The sequence below is a fragment of the Bos javanicus genome, chromosome 20, assembly GCF_032452875.1.
Source record: "Bos javanicus breed banteng chromosome 20, ARS-OSU_banteng_1.0, whole genome shotgun sequence".
NCBI lineage: Eukaryota > Metazoa > Chordata > Mammalia > Artiodactyla > Bovidae > Bos > Bos javanicus.
The window spans coordinates 13,701,651-13,720,808 of NC_083887.1; the positions used below are offsets into that span (position 1 = coordinate 13,701,651).

At 39.3% G+C, this 19,158-nt stretch overlaps 1 protein-coding gene across 3 annotated transcripts in view; it reads right to left on the minus strand.

Annotated features, from left to right (window-relative positions):
* The window catches only part of NLN (neurolysin), a 100,626-nt gene that overhangs the window by 40,339 nt on the left and 41,129 nt on the right, over positions 1–19,158 (minus strand). For all 3 annotated transcript variants that reach the window (XM_061393402.1, XM_061393404.1, XM_061393403.1), the window contains 4 exons: positions 17,463–17,611; positions 6,392–6,499; positions 4,851–4,953; positions 3,841–4,001 (listed from right to left, as the gene is read on the minus strand). In XM_061393402.1, the coding sequence (XP_061249386.1) occupies positions 3,841–4,001; positions 4,851–4,953; positions 6,392–6,499; positions 17,463–17,611 (521 nt within the window). The remainder of the gene's footprint in view (positions 1–3,840; positions 4,002–4,850; positions 4,954–6,391; positions 6,500–17,462; positions 17,612–19,158) is intronic.

Consider the following 19,158-nt stretch of genomic DNA (forward strand, 5'->3'; position numbering starts at 1 on the left):
TGTAGAAAATCTGGAACCTTTGTATATTGCTAATGAAAATGGCAAAGCTGCTATAAAAAACAGTATTATGATTTTTCAAAAAATTAAACAAAGAATTCCAATATGATTCAGTGATTCCACTTCTGGGTATACATCCCAAAGAAATGGAAACAGAGACTCAGATATTTGTATACCTGTGTTCACTGTGGCATTATCCATAATAGCCAAATGGCAGAAGCATCCTAAATGTCCATCAATGGCTGAATGGATAAAAAAAATGTAGTGCATATTACATATTATTCAGCCTTAAAAGGGAAAGAAATTTTGACACACGACAAATTTATGGATAGATCTAGAAGACATTGTGCTATGTGAAGTAAGTTAGTCACAAAAGGATAATTACTGTATGAGTCTACTTATATGCAGTTCCTAGAGCAGTTAAATTTATAGAGACTGGGAGTCGAATGATGTATGCCAGGGGCTTGGTGGGTGGGGAGAGAGGGAAGTTTATGTTCAATGGGTATACAGTTTCAGTCGGGAAAGATGAAAAAGTTCTGGAGATACATGGTGATGTATAACCATGTATACATATATATATGGTTATATACATAACCATGATAACAATATGAATATACTTAATGCTACAGAACTCTATGCTTAAAAATGGTTTTGGGATTTTCTCAAATTATTACACACATTTTAAACATTTTATTTGTATTAAAATGCAAATAGTGATACTGCTTTATTGTTTCCTTAACAATAAAGGGAAAAATAATCTCCCAGAGAAAGTAAAGAAATGTTGAGGTCAAAGAAAAATTGCTATTAAATCATCAAATTATTTATACACATGCTTCTAAGGAAGATCACACTACCAAAATCTGGCTCCACCATTTACTAGTTGTCAAAATGTTGCCAAGTCCCTCAATCTTCCTAAGCCTCAGTTTTCTCATCTGGAAGACGTACATAATAAAAGCAGCTACATTATAGAGTGATCATGAAGATTCACGTGAGAATATAAGTAAAGCACAGAGAAAAACGCCTGGTACAAGAGCAAACACCACATAATTATGCATTATAATTATTATCATTTTAAAACTAGAATGGAAACATGGATATAAGAAACACATAAGTTCTAAAGTTACCTAGTTTGAATCTCTTTCACCTTTTCCAGTCTCCTTAGACTGCCAATTTCCCCCCAATATCTATTCCCCCGTTCTTCCTCTTAATAGTAGAGTTCTCTGAGCTTTTGCTGGGTACACAGTCATCTGCCTCCCTTTCCCAGCCCCTCTTAAAACTAGCTGTGGCCACGTGATACACAATGGGACAACAGAACATAAACGAGGTGATGAGTGAAATTTCTGGGTCATTATAGATCTCTGTCTTGCTAGCTGTGGACTGAAAGTGAGAACAATGACCTTGGAGCCACATACCAAGGGCAGCAGAGCTATCTTCCAGCTCCGGACCACTCACCTCTGTGCTGTTAGTTGCAAGAGATATAAACCTTAAAAAAAATGTAGTAAAATACACCTAACACAATATACCATTTTAGCCAATTTTTAAGTGTACAATTCATGGCACCAATTACATTTATACTGTAGTGCAACCATTACCACTGTTTCTAAGACATTTCTAAACAGAAACTTGTTAACAATAATTTCCCAGTCTCCCTGGCCCCTGGTATCCACTAATCCTTTCTGAAGAAAAATAATTTTTATCTTATTTGAGTCACTGTGCTTTCAGTTGACTTTGTACATTGGTTTAACCTGTACCCTAAGACCCACAGAGACTAAACACAGGAATAGAGTGCTGCTATAAGAGAAATGAAGAACCTACAGGAATGGAAGGTGAGGACACAGATGTAGGAAGCTGGTAATACTCAGTATACCATGGATAACATTTGTTAAAAAATTGTTGCTCACCATAACTTGGAAGGCAAGCCAGTCACCTATCAAGTCTTAGCTCTGAGGGGATTGTTTGGGAAAACTAAGAATGTTGGTATATGTTTGTTGGTATGTGCTGCTTTTGGAAAGATTATACAAGACAGATGAGCTCAAGTGAGAACTGGTCAGTTTGCAAAGATGGAGAGAAAAGAGTTCTGCTAAGACAGTTGTGCCCGTGGCCCCTGATCTGAGGCATTAGATGACTGGAAAGGCAGTTGTTCTGTAGAGAAGACTGACACTCGGCGCTCCTGAACTATGATTAGCGTTGAGGGTGCTGCCTTCCTCCTCACGTCTATGGTGTCAGAAGGCCCTGAAGCAGATGCCGTTAAAGTGAGGACCAGAGGGTGGGCACCATACAGAGGTCCACATATGAGAAAAAATTTGGCAGGTTTGGATATTATTTTAACACAAATCTGGTTGTGAGCAAACAGAAAAGAAACCTATTAAGTTTCTGAGGGCATTTTATTACCAAAGATAAGTAAGCCTGGCCTACAAAAATACCCCTCAGACTTCAAACTGGCATCAGTAGGAATGTATACCAGTAGCTGTCTAGGATACGGTCATGGAGGATAATGGACAAGAAAGAATTCCCTGCAGGCAAAACCAGGGGCCACCGCATACAACTGCTAAAGGAATTCTTGCTAGAAAGGAGACCCAAGTAAGTCCAACGGGCGATCTCGGGAAACTTCACAGAGCTCGGAATCCCTACGGTTTCTGCCAGACTGCTCCTGAGAATTGGTATGGGCCTGCTATGTTTCCCATGCTTTCCTTTTTCAAATGGGAGTCTTTAGTGTGGTTTTCCGTTCCTGTTCTACCACTGGGGGTGTGTGTGTGTTGGAGGTGAGCGGGCCAGGCAAGTGTTCCACCCTTTCACAGGTGGCCATGTCACGAGAAGCTCTAATTGGGGAGGACTATGTGCTGCTCCGGAGAAGGCAATGGCACCCCACTCCAGTACTCTTGCCTGGAAAATCCCATGGACGGAGGAGCCTGGTAGGCTGCAGTCCATGGGGTCGCTGAGGGTCGGACACACTTCACTTTCACTTTTCACTTTCATGCATTGGAGAAGGAAATGGCAACCCACTCCAGTGTTCTTGCCTGGAGAATCCCAGGGATGGGGGAGTCTGGTGGGCTGCTGTCTATGGGGTTGCACAGAGTCAGACACAACTGAAGTGACTTAGCAGCAGCATGTGCTGCTCAGAGATTCTGGTCTTTGAGCTAAAGGCAGTTAACTGGTTGGGATCTGACATATGGTCGATAGCTTCTGTGTGGGGGAAAGAAAAAAGGGTACTCATGATTATTTGGATAGCCAGAGAGGCAGACTATGGTGGAGCTGGCTAGCTGACTCTTAGAATTCATTTCTAATTCTTCCTCTTTTCCTTTCAGTAATAGAGTGCCCTTAGCTGACCAAATGGCTATCAACTGAAGATTCTATTTCCCAGCCTCCCCTGCAGTTGGATACAGTTGTATGATGGAATTTAGGTCTATGGAATGTGAATAGAGTTGACGTATGTCATTTCCAGGTCTTCTTCTTAAAGATGATTGCTCTGTATTTTATTTTCCCACTTCCCAACAGGCTTGAAAATGGTGACAAACTCGCCTTAGAAGTCACTTACTGAAGAGAGTTATTCCACCAGCCCTGGACTGTTGACTTGGAAGAAGAATACGACCATTGGTTTCTCTAACCCATTCAATCTGCATTAGAACAGCTGAACCTATGGCCGCACTAAGAAGGTTGCCAAAAAACAAGCCAAAAGCTAAGTCTTGTAAGTCTGAGGATTTAGGAGGCATGACCTTCACAGAAACACGTTTACATGGAGAAATCGGAATCCACTTCTGAGCTAACTTCAACACTGGCAAACAGAGCAAACCCTTTTCTTAACATCTTCTATAAAAACAAAAGAAAGGCAAACATTTATAATACCTCTTTGCATCTTGTATTAAAAGCCATTTCCATCTTCCTTCTGGTTTCAGGTACACAACATTTCTTCATGACAGGAAAATAGTGTGGATATTTTAAAGTAATTTTATACTTGTCACCATCTGTCTTTTCTAAACTGTTAATGAAATCATCAGGAAGAGCACCTGCAAAAAATCATTTTCTCACACATCAATTTTTCCACTCATGATTGGTTTATTTAGCACTGGCACGGTGCCTTTAAGAAGCTCCAGGGATTTTTGTGGAGTAATTGAAATTCAAGTAAAATAATGACAATCCTTATAATATTGCTTTGATGTTACTGGAATGGGGTGGTGGTTAGAGGTCAGGTGGCCTGGGAGATGGTAATTCAAAATACGACCAGGCCTCAATGCACTTGTACAGATGGCATTTTGATGAGGAACAGGCAAAATTAAGCTCCCCTCACCCTGCCCGCCGTGCAAATCCATAACAAATAAGAAAAGGCTAGTTTAAATTACAGGGGCTTCCCTGGTGCCTCAGTGATAAAGAATCCGCCTGCCAATGCAGGAGATGTGGGTTTGATTCCTGGGTTGGGGAGATCCACTGGAGAAGGAAATGGCAACCCACTCTAGTATTCTTGCCTGGGAAATCCTATGGACAGAGCAGCCTGGTGGGCTATAGTACGTGGAGTTGCAAAAGACTCAGACACGACTCAGCAACTAAACGCCAGTTTAAGTTACAATGTAGAGGGTACTGTGAGGCAAAAAATTTTCAAAGCACCAAAGGCTATTAAACACCAGCATGAGTTGTCAAGCAAGATTATAAAATTTCTTCTAGACTGTCTCTACAAACGTATATATTCTTGTAAGCCTAAAAGTGAGGTGTGGTTTGCTTGTGCTTTTTCTACAAGGGGTGGTGGGTTCTTCAGAAGGTACACTTTTTAAAGAATTCTTTTAACTTTGATTTGATAAATTGTGGGGTGACAGTATTTGTCTAAATTATAGACTTCTTTAAAAAAAACAACAAAGGTTTACCAAGTTCAGCCTTGGAAAATACAAGGAAGGTATCATCCTCATTGAGGTTTTTGTTAAAGTCAATACATAGCTCACTCATTCTCTTCTTCATTGCTTTAATTTCCTGAAACAAAGATACAAATACAGGATGGTAAAAATAAAATGCAACATTCATTCTTATCTCCATCAGTCAAGGAAGCTTCACTTTTATATGAAGACTAGGTTCTGTACCCAACTCTCTCTACTTTCTTAGAGATGTGCTTGATAACACAGTTTTCTGCAATTTTCTACATTGTGTCCATGAGAACCTGTATGCAATATGTACAGAAAGGTAATCCTGGTAATGTGTTAGAAATCAGGCATAAATTTGTAAGAACTAAATATATTTAGGAGGTATAGTGAAAGCAGAGTCTGGACATGGTACATACACAGTAAGTAGCTGCTGAGTAAATGAATGAATCTGGTAGCCTATTGATAATGAACACTTTTAATTTTTTCCAATACAAAATTTTAATTTAGTAAATCAGTATTCGGTACTGAAGTAAATGAAGCGGTAAGAACCGAGTAATTAATTCCATGGTTCCTTAGGAAAACAGGCTATGTTTTTAGTTTTATACAGCATTTGCAAATAAAGGTGATTTATGGGCCCTAATATTTGTTTAAGAAGTACTAGATGAGGGGGAAAAAAGTACTAGGTGGGAGATCAAAGAAAGTAATAGGAGGGAAATCACAAGAAAACACATGAGAGAATTTATTAACCTGTCCCACTCTTCTAAAAATTCTAGATTATAAAACTTACATAGACCACACAATTTCTCAAAGCGTGCTTCTCACAGGTAGCATCAACATCACCTGGGAACTTGTTAGAAATGCCCACTCTGGAGACCCACACCATACCTGCTGAAGAACAAGCTCTCAAGAGGCGGGGTCCTGTATAATCAGAGCTTTAACAAGCCCTCTGGGTGATTCGGAGGCACACTAAATTTGAGACTGCTGACTTAACACATACTGTGCAGTGTCGTCCTGTCCTGAAGAATGAGTTAATTCTGTAGCTGAGCTTCTGAACCTGGAAGATCTCATTGGGTATTAGGCAAAGGAGAACGTTTGAGAAGCTAATCTCTCCATTTTTAAGGTCCGTATATTACTCATAGAGGGTTTCATTCCAAAATGCTGGTTTTAAAACTTTCCGTCATAAGGATTTTATTACCAGTGCCCTATCTCTGTATGCATAAAGGAATGCAGTACAAGTTGACTATTAAGATCTGAACTAGCTATCAGAGGATGTACAGCGGAATGGGGGGAGATAAACCCGGCACACACAAAACAAATAAAATCCACACAGAATTAAAGAACAATTAACTTATCAGCTGTTTGACAGTCAACACGAAGTTAATAGGAGTTGTGGAATTTAAAATTATTGGCTACCAAATACATTGTAAATTGATTTGTACTATAAGTTATTTCCCACGTTACAAACACTTGTTTCCCAATTTCCTGTCTTTTCATTGTATTTTTTAAAATTTATTATTTTATTTTCTAATAAGAAAAAGAAACAAACTCACATTTTGTACTTGTTCTGGAAGATGGAGCCCATTCCTTTTGCCCATTTTAACTGATTTTTCCAAGTATCGTCTGGCTTCAGGCTTTATCTTTTCCAGATCACAGGTTTCCTGAAATTAAACAGTGTGACAACCTCTTTCATTTCTGTTACAACAATGCATGGCTAAATTATAAACTACGAGGCCAAAGTGAAATTTATTCATCATCTCTGGTGGGCTGTGAAAGCACACAGGTGATTATGAGTCAACCCTTTTGGAAAACCTAAGTTCTTTTATGCTTTAGTGAGCTTCTGCTCATTTAAAACAGAAAAAATGAAATAGAAAGCTAACCAGAATTTCCCTGCCTTTCATCAGAATCAAGTGTGCTGTACCACTTGAAAAATGTGATAATAGGAATATTTGCATAATCTCATTCTGAGCGTTCTTTATGACTGAGTGGTCTTTTTCACAAAACATCTTTCTTATCACAAAGCATCTGGATTTAATTTTCTATCGTTTGTTAACCTGGTTCCACTTGAGAGGCAAGAACAGAAATAATGGGCAAATTCCACAGAAATGGAAGGTAGGACTCTTTTGCCAACATACCAAACAGGGACAGCTGGATAGAGCACCAGCAAAAGGCTCCAGCGCTTCAAAAATGCCTTTCTATTGCTCGGCAAGAAAGATCAAGGGACCATGACAAGCTGCATATGAACAAGTATCTGGGGGAAATGAGCTAGCATATCACAAAGAGGAGGAGAGCTAGACAATACCTGTGAACCTGCATGCAGCAATACACACAACACTCAGTAAAAAGGACTGAGGGCCTGGAGAAAGAGCAGAAAACTCCCCTGGCCACAGCCAGGTAATAAACACACCACATGTTTCTTTAAAACAGGTGGCAGAATATACATGGCACATCTGGGTGGCTGGTTAGTTTCTGGTCCCTGGGAGGAAAGAGGCTCCAGACAGATTCGGCAGGTGCAAAGGCTCCAGTGTGCCTGAGAGCTGATGAGGGACTTCGGCCTGTAGAGCCTTAGCACCCTCTCAGCTTCCGAGACCGAAGAGGGCTGCATTTGCTCTCCCTGCAGACTTGGGCTGTTCCCCTCAAGCTTTGTATCTTCGCACCTAATCACGTCTTGAAAATGCTCAGCTTTAGAGCTTGCGTGTTAGACTGTTGGTAAAGAGTTCTTGCTGCAACATGTCTGCAATTTCTTACATTCTGTTGTAGCAGGTAAACAGAGTTGTACTCTAACTGAGGGTATGATTGCGGGTGGCCAAAAAGTTCGTTCAGGTTTTCCTGCGAGATGGTATGAATCCAATCCAATCCAATACTTAATACAGCGATTTGTATCTCACTTTACCTACCAAAGTACTTTGTGCCATTGTACTAAAGTACTTATTGTGCATACATTACTCACAGTTTCCTCTGAGTTTATTCTCAGTGGAGGCAGAACAGTTAGACTTCTTTTTCCACAATAATCCTTTCTGTGTCCCTGGAGAATTTCTGAGCATGTTGGCATGAGTGGAGGTGGAACCCTCTCAACTGGTATTGGTACACACTGGGATGCCAGCAGCAGGTGGCTCAGGGGCAAGACACCCGGAACGGCTAGGGAGATAGCTGAGCTGGGGGCTGATTCCCTCAGAGACGGCCAGTAGTTCAAATTACAGTGTTCATACGGATTTTTGATGAACGTGGGCTGGCTGAGGCTGGCTTTAACAGCGCCAGGAAGTCTGTCCTGAGATGTGGGGCATGGCAACAAGAGTCCCCAGACAGGATGACACTACAGGTTCTAAGGCTGGGGAGAATCTAGGTGGTAGCTGTGTGCAGTGGAAGAGAGGAAAAAACAATCCCTGGTGAGAAGGGCCTGGCAAGGGCCAGGTACACTGTGAAGAACCCAAGGGGGAGGCTGAGATCCAGGGCAGAGGGCCTTCCCATCTGGGCAGTGGCCAAGACAGAAGCGAGGCACAGAGCTGGGCAGCCGCGTGGCTTCTCAGGTTCCTGGCATTCACCTGGTCACAGGTGGCCCTGAGCTTAGGACAGAGGCTCATCAGAGGCCTCACCAGTGGACGTAAGCAGAATTCTTCCTCTCCTCCTGTGCTTGATCAGCAGGTGCCCTCACAGAGGGCTGGACTGGACATATCTGGTGGTTGCAGGGTGCTGTCTCAGAAAGCCTGGAAGGGCACTTGGCACAGTAAACTCAAAACTCCAGGCCTAAATTAGGTAACTGCTTATTCTCCCCAAATAGGTAACCCATGTGTCAACAGGATGTTCTGAGAAAAATCAGTTCTGAATTAGGTCTAATCAAAAATGACCAAACTACATGTACTGAAATATTTGACTTACCACAAAAACGACATTTAACAAAAGTCTGATTCGATTATAACCAGACACCCTTTGCCTTTCAGACTCGAGGTCCTGGGAAATTTCCGGACATCTCTGGTAGGAGTAAAGCACGTCTAAAATGTGCTTTGAAAGCACATTCCTGTCCCAAAGCTGATCATAAGAATATTCTCCCTTATAATCTCCAGGCAAGGTCAGAACTACTGCCCAAGGATTTTCTAAGAGGGAATCAGCCAACACTTCTAGACGGCTCTGATCCAATTGTATCTTCCTTCCTGAAAAAGAATTTAATCTCCTTGAACTTGAACCAGGTCTCAGGCCTCTTTGGTGTGGGCAGGCAGGGGCTAAAGTTCTCTGAAGCCATTTTCAAATTTATATAATCTGACAGCAGGAGATCTTGCTTTATTATTTAAAAACTTTTTTATTTTATACAGGAGTATAGCCAATTAACAATGTTGTAATAGTTTCAGGTGGTCAGCAAAGGGAGTCAGTCATACATACACATGTATCCATTCTCAGGGGATCTTATTTTAAACTCTGTGGTAACAAGATTTAGTTTTCCCCAATGTCCTCCTGTAACTAAGAACTTTTATATACAAGTATGAGCACATAAACACATATACTCTTACATGTACACTTTTGAGCTTCCTTGGTGGCTCTGTGGTAAAGAATCTGCCTGCCAATGTAGGAGACACGGGTTTGATCCCTTGGTCAGGAAGATCTCCTGGAAAAGGAAATGGAAACCCACTCCAGTATTCTTGCCTGTGAAATCCCACGGACAGAGGAGCTGGGTGGGCTACAGTCCATGGGGTTGCAAAAGAGTCAGATAAGACTTAACTAAATAACAAAAGACTCACTTCACAGATAAGAAAACTGAGGTTAAATGACTTCCTCAATATACCACAGCTGATTAGCTGTAAAAGTGGGGATAGAAATAAATTCTTCTGTATTTGCAATGCCTTTCCCTTTATTCTGCTTCTCATTTTGGTTTCTTTTTTCAATCACTTTTACTTGCTGTATTGGGGAAGCAATGGAAACAGTGAGAGACTTTATTTATATGGGCTCCAAAATCACTGCAGATCGTGATTGCAGCCATGAAATTAAAGGACACTTGCTCCTTGGAAGGGAAGCTATGACCAACCTAGACAGCATATTAAAAAGGAGAGACTAATGTCTCTTTTGCCAACAAAGATCTGTATGTCAAAAGTCAAAGCTGTGGTTTTTCCAGTAGTCATGTATGGATGTGAAAGTTGGACCATAAAGAAAGCTGAGTGCCAAAGACTTGATGCTTTTGAACTGTGGTGTTGGAGAAGACTCTTGAGAGTCCCTTGGACTGCAAGGAGCTCCAACCAGTCCATCCTAAAGGAAATCAGTCCTAAATATTCATTGGAAGGACTGATGCTGAAGCTGAAGCTCCAGTTCTCTGGCTACCTGATACAAAGAACTGACTCATTGGAAAAGACCCTGATGCTGGGAAAGATTGAAGGCAGGAGGAGAAGGGGACAACAGAGATGGTTAGATGGCATCACAGACTGATGGATATGAGTTTGAGCAAGCTCCGGAAGTTGGTGACGGACAGGGAAGCCTGGCATATTGCAGTCCATGGGTCGCAAAGAGGTCGCTCGGACAGGATGGAGCCACTGAACTGAACTGATACTTCCTGTCAGGTTTTTGTGCTACTGTGGGGAGGAGGGCGTTCTCAGGCCGCTGCCTGCACTCTGGACAGGAGGGCTGCAGAAAGGCCTGCTTGCAGACTCCTATACGCTGTCACAAGAGTCTGCTTTTGTGTAGGCCATGGGGAGAGTGAGAAACCACACTACATGAGAACACATTTAGACTGGGAGCTCCAGTTAAGGTCAGGCACTAGGGAGACAAGACAGACTATCTCCTTGAAGTGCTTTAAGTCCCACAGAGGAAGAAAAGATACATTAGCAAACAGTGTTAATCTGCAGTGAGTGAAAAGAGAGGGGAGTACTTGGGAAGCACAAGAGGACATTGGGCTGATGCGGAAACTAAGGCAAGGAAGTTGATGCTTTATATTGGATCTACTGACTTTTAAGCATCTGACAAAGGTACAAGTTTCAATAGTATTATGACCAATGACTAGACTTGTACATTTCAAAATCAAGAAGGCATGGTAAGCAGAGGGAATTACCACTGCCATGTTGAATTTTGGGCTGAGTTTTTCCTCTTTAGTATGTGCGCTCTTTTATTTTATTTTTTTTTAAATCATGGTTTTAAGATACTGGTTCTTGTATTTTAATTTGGAACCAAGTTTCCACAGCTGGTAGATCACATAATGCTTAAAAACATATACTTAATCCCGTGACCTATTCATTTACACTGTAACATTAAAACTTTCCTGTTGAAATCATTAATTGTCCAAAATGAACTGGCAAGATCAAGCCCACAGCTCTGAAAAAAATATAAATAATATTACAATAGATAATTGCATTTCTCAACTTAGCTTGCATAATTCACTTAATTTCACTAAAGAATTCTTTTCTTGTACTTCTTACTCAGCAGGCCACTATAATAAAATGTTACACACCTAAAGACATTGCACATTTTCCTCACCAATGTGGCTTTTTTGATCTCTGCAGGCTTCTTAGCCAATGATTGAGAAGCCTTTGTCAGGACAGGGAAACACTAGGACTTGAGGCCATAGTCGCTGGCTTTTGATATTTGGACATTTTGTAGCTAAAGGGATGTGTTCATCTTTTTTTAAATCCGATCGATATAAGGATACATTAAATGTTATATTTCAATGTAATATCTGAACTTTACAAATGATTATAACTACATATATATATTATGCTGCTGCTGCTAAGTCACTTCAGTCATGTCTGACTCTGTGCAACCCGATAGACGGCAGCCCACCAGGCTCCCCTGTCCCTGGGATTCTCCAGGCAAGAACACTGGAGTGGGTTGCCATTTCCTTCTCCAATGCATGAAAGTGAAAAGTGAAAGTGAAGTTGCTCAGTTGTGTCTGACCCTCAGTGACCCCATGGACTGCAGCCTACCAGGCTCCTCCGTCCATAGGATTTTCCAGGATAGAGTACCGGAGTGGGTTGCCATTGCCTTCTCCGATATATATTTTGAAAACAAATTAAATCCATCCTTAAACTTATGAAACAGAATATTAAAACACTGTTGCCTTTATCTATGTAATAGGTAACCACTCCCTTGAATTTTGTGTTAAATATTTTCTTCTAGTTTTACCACTTACATTTACATTGTTTGGATCTGCCCCAGTGGCTCAGCAGTAAAGAATCTTCCTGCAGTGCTGGAGACTTGGGTTTGATTCCTGGGTCAGGAAGATCCCCTTGAGAAGGAAATGGCAACCCACTCCAGTATTCTTGCCTGGGAAATCCCATGGATAGAGGAACCTGGCAGGCTACAGTCCATGGGGTCACAAAAGTGTCAGACATGACTTAGGGACTACACACTAAAATCCCACTAAATACATTGTTTACTTTTGCTCCTTTTGGCCTTTTAAAATGATACCTTTTTGTGTGCAGTGCTATGTAGTTTCTTTTTTTCACTTGTTGTTACTATGATTTTCCTCTGCCTAAAGGCAGAGGAACCAGAGATCAAATTGCCAACATCTGCTGGATCATCAAAAAAGCAAGAGAGTTCCAGAAAAACATCTATTTCTGCTTTATTGACTATGCCAAAGCCTTTGACTGTGTGGACCACAGCAAACTCTGGAAAATTCTTAAAGAGATGGGAATACCAGACCACCTGACCTGCCTCCTGAGGAATCTGTATGCAGGTCAGGAAGCAACAGTTAGAAAGGTCAGGAAGCAACAGTTAGAACTGGACATGGAACAACAGACTGGTTCCAAAAAGGAAAAGGAGTATGTCAAGGCTGTATATTGTCACCCAGCTTATTTAACTTATATGCACAGTACATCATGAGAAACGCTGGGCTACATGAAGCACAAGCTGGAATCAAGACTGCCGGGAGAAATATCAATAACCTCAGATACGCAGATGACACCTCCCTTATGGCTGAAAATAAAAAACTAAAGAGCCTCTTGATGAAAGTGAAAGAGGAGAGTGAAAAAGTTGGTTTAAAACTCAACATTCAGAAAACTCAGATCATGGCATCCGGTCCCATCACTTCATGGGAAATAAATGGGGAAACAGTGGCAGACTTTATTTTCTTGGGCTCCAAAATCACTCCAGATGGTGACTGCAGCCATGAAATTAAAAGACACTTGCTTCTTGGAAGAAAAGTTATAACTAACCTAGGCAGCATATTGAAAAGCACAGCCATTACTTATCAACAAAGGTCTGTCTAGTCAAGGTTATGGTTTTTCTAGTAGTCGTGTATGGATGTGAGAGTTGGACTATAAAGAAAGCTGAGCACTGAAGAACTGATGCTTTTGAACTGTGGTGTTGTAGAAGACTCTTGAGAGTCCCTTGGACTGCAAGGAGATCCAACCAGTCCATCCTAAAGGAAATCAGTCCTGAATATTCATTGGAAGGACTGATGGTGAAGCCGAAACTCCAATACTTTGGCCACCTGATTTGAAGAACTGATCCATTTGAAAAGACCCTGATGTTGGGAAAGATTGAAGGCTGGAGGAGAAGGGGATGACAGAGGATGAGATGGTTGGATGCCATCACTGACTTGATGGACATGAGTTTGAGTAAACTCCAAGAGTTGGTGATGGACAGGAAGGCCTGATGTGCTGCAGTCCATGAGGTCACAAAGAGTCAGACACGACTGAGTGACTGAACTGACTGAAATGAAGATTTAGTCATGCTGTTGCATGTTGCTGTAGTTTATTTTCTTCACTACTACAAAACATTCTATTGTAAATATATTACAGTGTATTGACCCATTTTCCTTTTGATGGAAATCTGAGTTGTTTCAGTGTTTTGCTATTATAGATAATGTTATGAATACATGTTCAATTTCACCTGTGGACAAATGCAAACATATTTTTAGGTAAATGGTGAAGTGGGGGTGGGGTGGCTGTGCTATGTTTAGAGAATATAAGATCCAACTTCATAGGATTGGATTTTTTTCTGAATTAGTTATTACTATTATTTTAAAAATCAATTTACACATGTACTAGCAGTGCATGAATATTCCCATTGATTCCTATCTGCAGAGATACTTGGCACTGTCAGACTTTCATTTTTGTCAATCAGTCAGTGAAGAATCTTACTGCAGTCTTTATTTGAACTTCCCTGACTTAATTAGGTTAAACATCTTTTTCATGTTTAATTGCCATTTGTGTTTTATCTGAACTACCTTTCATGTCATCTGCTCATTTTTCTATTGTGATGCTTGTCTTTTTAAGTGATTAAAGTATTACTTTATATATCCTAGGTACTAATGCTTTGCTAGTTTCACGTTTTGCAAATTTCTTTTTTTAGTATTTGAGTTGTTTTTTTTTTTTGTATTAGTGTCTTTTCACTTTATTAATAGAAGTTCTTTATTTTAATGTAGTCATGTTTATCAGACTTACAGTTAGCACTTTTGGTGTCTTTTTTTAAGAAATACTTCCTGGCTCAGATGTCATGAAGGCTTACTTCTATATAAACTGCCAGAAGCTTTAAAGTTTAGCTTTTTAAGACTTTAATCCATTAGAGATTGTTTTTCATTTGGTTGTGAGGAAGCAATACGATATTTTTTGCCCCACATGGACAGCCCATGTCCTTGCATCAATTATTGAAGGCTTGTTTTTTTAATTTGTCACCATTTCTCACTTCAGTTTGAGGAACATTTACTAAATATTTACTGTACTTTGTACCAGGCACTCTGCCAAAGATGCAAAATAAAATCAAATGTGACACCTTTTTCCCTTGAGGGCTTTAACATAAAGTCTACATGACTTCTGGTAAGTATTTACCAACCACTTCCATGACTTGGAGAAGGAATGGCAACCCATGCCAGTATTCTTGCCTGGGAAATCCCATGGAAGAGGAGTCTGGTGGGCTACAGTCCATGGGATCGCAAAGAGTCGGACATGACTGAAAGACTAACACTTTCACTTTTTTTCCATGACTCTTGGAAAGTTAGGGCTTCCCTAGTGGCTCAGACAGTAAAGCGTCTGTCTGCAATGCAGGAGACCCAAGTTCGATACCTGGGTTGGGAAGATCCCATGGAGAAGGAAATGGCAGCCCCCTCCAGTATTCTTGCCTGGAAAATCCCATGGACCGAAGAGCCTGGTAGGTTACCGTTCATGGGGTCGCAAAGAGTCGGACACGACTGAGCGACTTCACTTTCACTTGGAAAGTTACCATTTCTGAGCCTTAGTTTCTCTACTTATAAAAAGGGATACTTCACAAGATTGGGATGAGAGTTAAACTAGATAACTCTATTGCTGTATAACTGTAAAGCAGCATCACTAGCCACGCCTGGGAAGGAAGTAGAAAGACGGGTTAGTCTCATGCCCTACTACGATTTCATCCATCCATTTAGTCAACAACTTGCTTATTTTAAAGGTTGTGAATCAGATGATATTCCCTAGGCTATAATGTGGTGTCCCTTGAATCTGGGAGATTGTCGTGACTAGTCAGTCAACATGGTGTTGCAGAAGTGATGCTATGTGACTTCTGAGACAGGTCATAAAATGCAATGCAGCTTCTGTGTAGAACATGCTGTAACATCCGTGTTGAAGCCCTCAGTCTCCAGGAAAAGAAGTCCTACTGCCTGATGCTGCCATGCTGGGAGGAAGTCCAAATTAGTCCACAGAAAGACGCTACATGGAAGTGCCCTGAGGGGATAAGAAAATAGAGACATCTGGCTGGTCTACCTGCTCCAGTCACCACGGCCTGAAATCACACGCAAGACTCCAAGCCAGAGCTGCTCAACTGACACTTTCCTGAATTCCTGACCTATACAAACTATGAGAGAAGATAAAATGACTTACTATTTTCAGTCACTAAGTTTTAGAGTTACATGTTGTACATCCACAGATAACTAGAATGCCTACTGGGCACACAGTTTGCATTAAGGAACTGTGAAAAAAAGTAATTTCATGCTTCTATGCATCAATTTTAAGTGAAAATTAACAGGAGCTAAAATAACGTTTTATATCTAGCTAAGATAATACATTTGATTATTGGCTACATTGGGGGCCAATGTAGAGATTATTATTTAGATCACCCTTGTTCAGGTAGAGCAAGCCCGAAATTGATGACTCTACATAAATTTAAAATCCTATCACTCAGTCTAATGAAAGCTTTATGTATTGTATCATGGTTGCTCTATTTTTACTTAGAGGAAAGTTAAAGGAAAAATTAAACAGAAGATTTAGATACATCTAACTTTGTTAGGTATGAATGGTGTGAGATTTACCATCTATTCAAGCATCCAACTCTAGCAAAGAGCTGAAACTGATAGTTCTAGATTTTTAAAAATACCAACTGAAAAATATTACTATTTGTCAAGGTAGGTATTTAAATTCACCAAATAAAGTCCAGTACATAAACAAGCACAATAGTTATTTAGTGGGATCAGAGGCCAATACATACAAAATATAAAAGTTTAACAAAGAAATCTAAAGGGACAAACCTCCCAGATTTTGATATTTATAAGAAATCAGAGGTGGTGGAAAAGTAACAAAAACGGTAGACTCAATTAATAACATTAAGATTGCAATACCTTTTTGAAGCTAGAAAATCCCAAATGAGAACTCACAAGTCAGGATAAAAAAACACTTAATCAAAGAAAACTAGAAATATTAGGGAAAATTTCTATGGCACATATATAATATCCAGATAGAAAAAAAATTAGATTATTCTGGGATGAGATAAAAATCGGAAACTATAAGGGCCATGATTTGAATTGTATAGAATAACAACTGGAGTCAAAAGTTGAAACGAGGACAATTTAGTAAAAAATAGTCATAGAGTTATTTTATGCTATTTTTAAAGTGCCAAAGATGAACAATTATGAGTCATCATAGATGAACACAAATTAAGGGTGAAAAATGTCTGACATGAAAAAATAGCACATATGTCTTACATGTCTAAATAAATTTTTGATTACACATGCCACAGTGAATTACAAATAAAACATTTGAAATAAAACAGCTTTTTATTTCAATTCTTGTCATAATTTGCTAAAAAGAAAACAATCTTAGAGATTTTGCATATGCAACATGCAAAATTAACAAAAATGCCTAGGATTGTAAAACCTTGGTTGTTTTCCAAACAAATTGCTGAGAACCATGAAAATAAAAATTCAAAGCAAAGAAATGATGAAAATGCTAGGAAGCAAATCAACATTGGTGATGAAAAGAGTCAAAGCACTCAAGGCAGACCCACCTAGAGATTTCATAATCCATAATTTCTGTGAGTCCGAGAAATGTAAGAATGACAGAGAAGAATGTCTCCGGCATGCAGAATCAAACAGTAAGTCATCAGGTTTACAGCCAAAACCACATGATTATTTATAGACAACTCAACTCCATTTGAGCTGCAGTTTTTTTAAAATTCAAAGAATATTTTTCATTAAACTATTAAAATCCATGATAGTTAAAAAGTTTTAGATTTATAGATGTACACTCTTTTATTATACTTGGTCTTAAAAATTTTAAATGAATATAATTAGTAGCTCAACATAAACCTAAGTGGCATAATATAACACTACGCTGTGCCCTCTATTATAATAATTAGACACAAAATCTAGGCACATTCAAATACTTTTTATCATTGGTCAAAGGCTTTTATGTTTTTATTGTTTTTTTTTTTTTTTCCTGTTAAAGGAATTATAAGATCATTTACCTTTAAATGAACAATTCTCAGAAAGATATCTTGTCTCATGCTCATCTCAATATCAAAACGAGAAAGTCTTTTGTCTGCTTCTGTACTTGCAGCTCGTACTTCTTTGTCAGAGGAGACGTGCTGGGGAAAGTCTAGCATGGTTCGTTCCACTGTTAATAGAGGAAAAAAACCACAAGGACTCATCAAGTTGGTATTAAGAAAAATACCTCATACACAGATGAAGGATTATCCCAATATAAGTCTAAGATTATATATTTTCTCTAGAGGCTCCTAAGGCTTTTGAGAAACAGTGTCTAAAACAGGACTTTGCTAGTCCAGGGGCATTGCTAAGAACAATAAGGGTGTGCACTGAGTAATTAACGAAGTATGGTTAGAATGCAATTTATTATCTGGGAATGTAGAGGGGAAAAAAGATGTCCTTTAAAAAAAATTTTTTTTTATTGGAGTATAGTTGACTTACAAAGTTGTGTTAGTTTCAGGAATACAAAAAAGCGAATCAGTTACACATATACATATAACCACTCTTTTTTAGATTCTTTTCTCATATAGGCCATTACCAAGTATTAAGTAGAGCTCCCTGTGCTATACAGTAGGCTCTTGCTAGTATCTATTTTATACATATATAGTTACAGTGTATATATCAATCACAATCTTCCAATTTAAAAGATATAGTTCTCATACTGAGGCATTTTATAGTCTGGGAGTTGGGGGTAGGGAACAGTACATGAAAAGATAAACAACAATACGAGGACAGAGCAGCTTAGCTGTCAAATGAATGGGACAGGAACTCAAAGGCAGCAATACCAAGGGCTGAGGCATTAAGCCACACCCGTTGAGAAGGCTGGACCTTAGAGGATGGGCGGGGCGAGAGGAAGAGCTCAGTTGGGGACTGGAGAAGTAGAGACCGCAAACATGGGGACTGGCAGAACAAAGCATGTTTAAGAAACAAGCAGGTGATTTAGAGGGATGGGTTTGTTTAGAAAACTTCTTAACCTTTACAATAAACTCTTAATCTAACCAAAATCATGAACCCTCCCCCAAATGCAAGCATTCATACAAACATAAAAAGCTGCATATAATTTCAAATGATCCTCAGAAATCTCAATGGACATATTCAGTAAGCAGATGAATATTGGGGCCCTTCCTGTTAAATAATAGTGGTAATGTCTTCTGTTCTCACTTTCACATATCAAACTTGGTAGCTGGATTTTTCAAACATTTGTATTTTGACTTTAATTAGGCAAAAATCTGATGTCTTGAAATAATCCATATTACGGCAAAAAAAAAAAAATTATTTACAGGGAAGTTGTGGCTATGTTGTGACAATTAATATATTTTAATTTTACTCTTTAGCACTTTGAAGGTATTGTAAATAGGTAAAATTTACACATGCGATATATGGTAGACGGCAAAGCTACCCTTTACATACCAAGGAATTGTCCAGTTAAACAAGCTACCTTATGCATATCGGTCCTCTTAAAACATGGTTACAAAGAAAGCTATAAAAATGCCACAAATACCTGAACAAATTCATAGTGTTTGTTTTTTAAAAAAATAGATAATTTAAAAAAATTATTAGATAAATTATCTAAATTTAAAAATTAGATAATTTAAAAAATTATTTTAAAAAATCTATTCTGAAATTCAAACATTTTTATGATTAACCTATGAAGAGAAATTCACAGGAGAGGGAGAA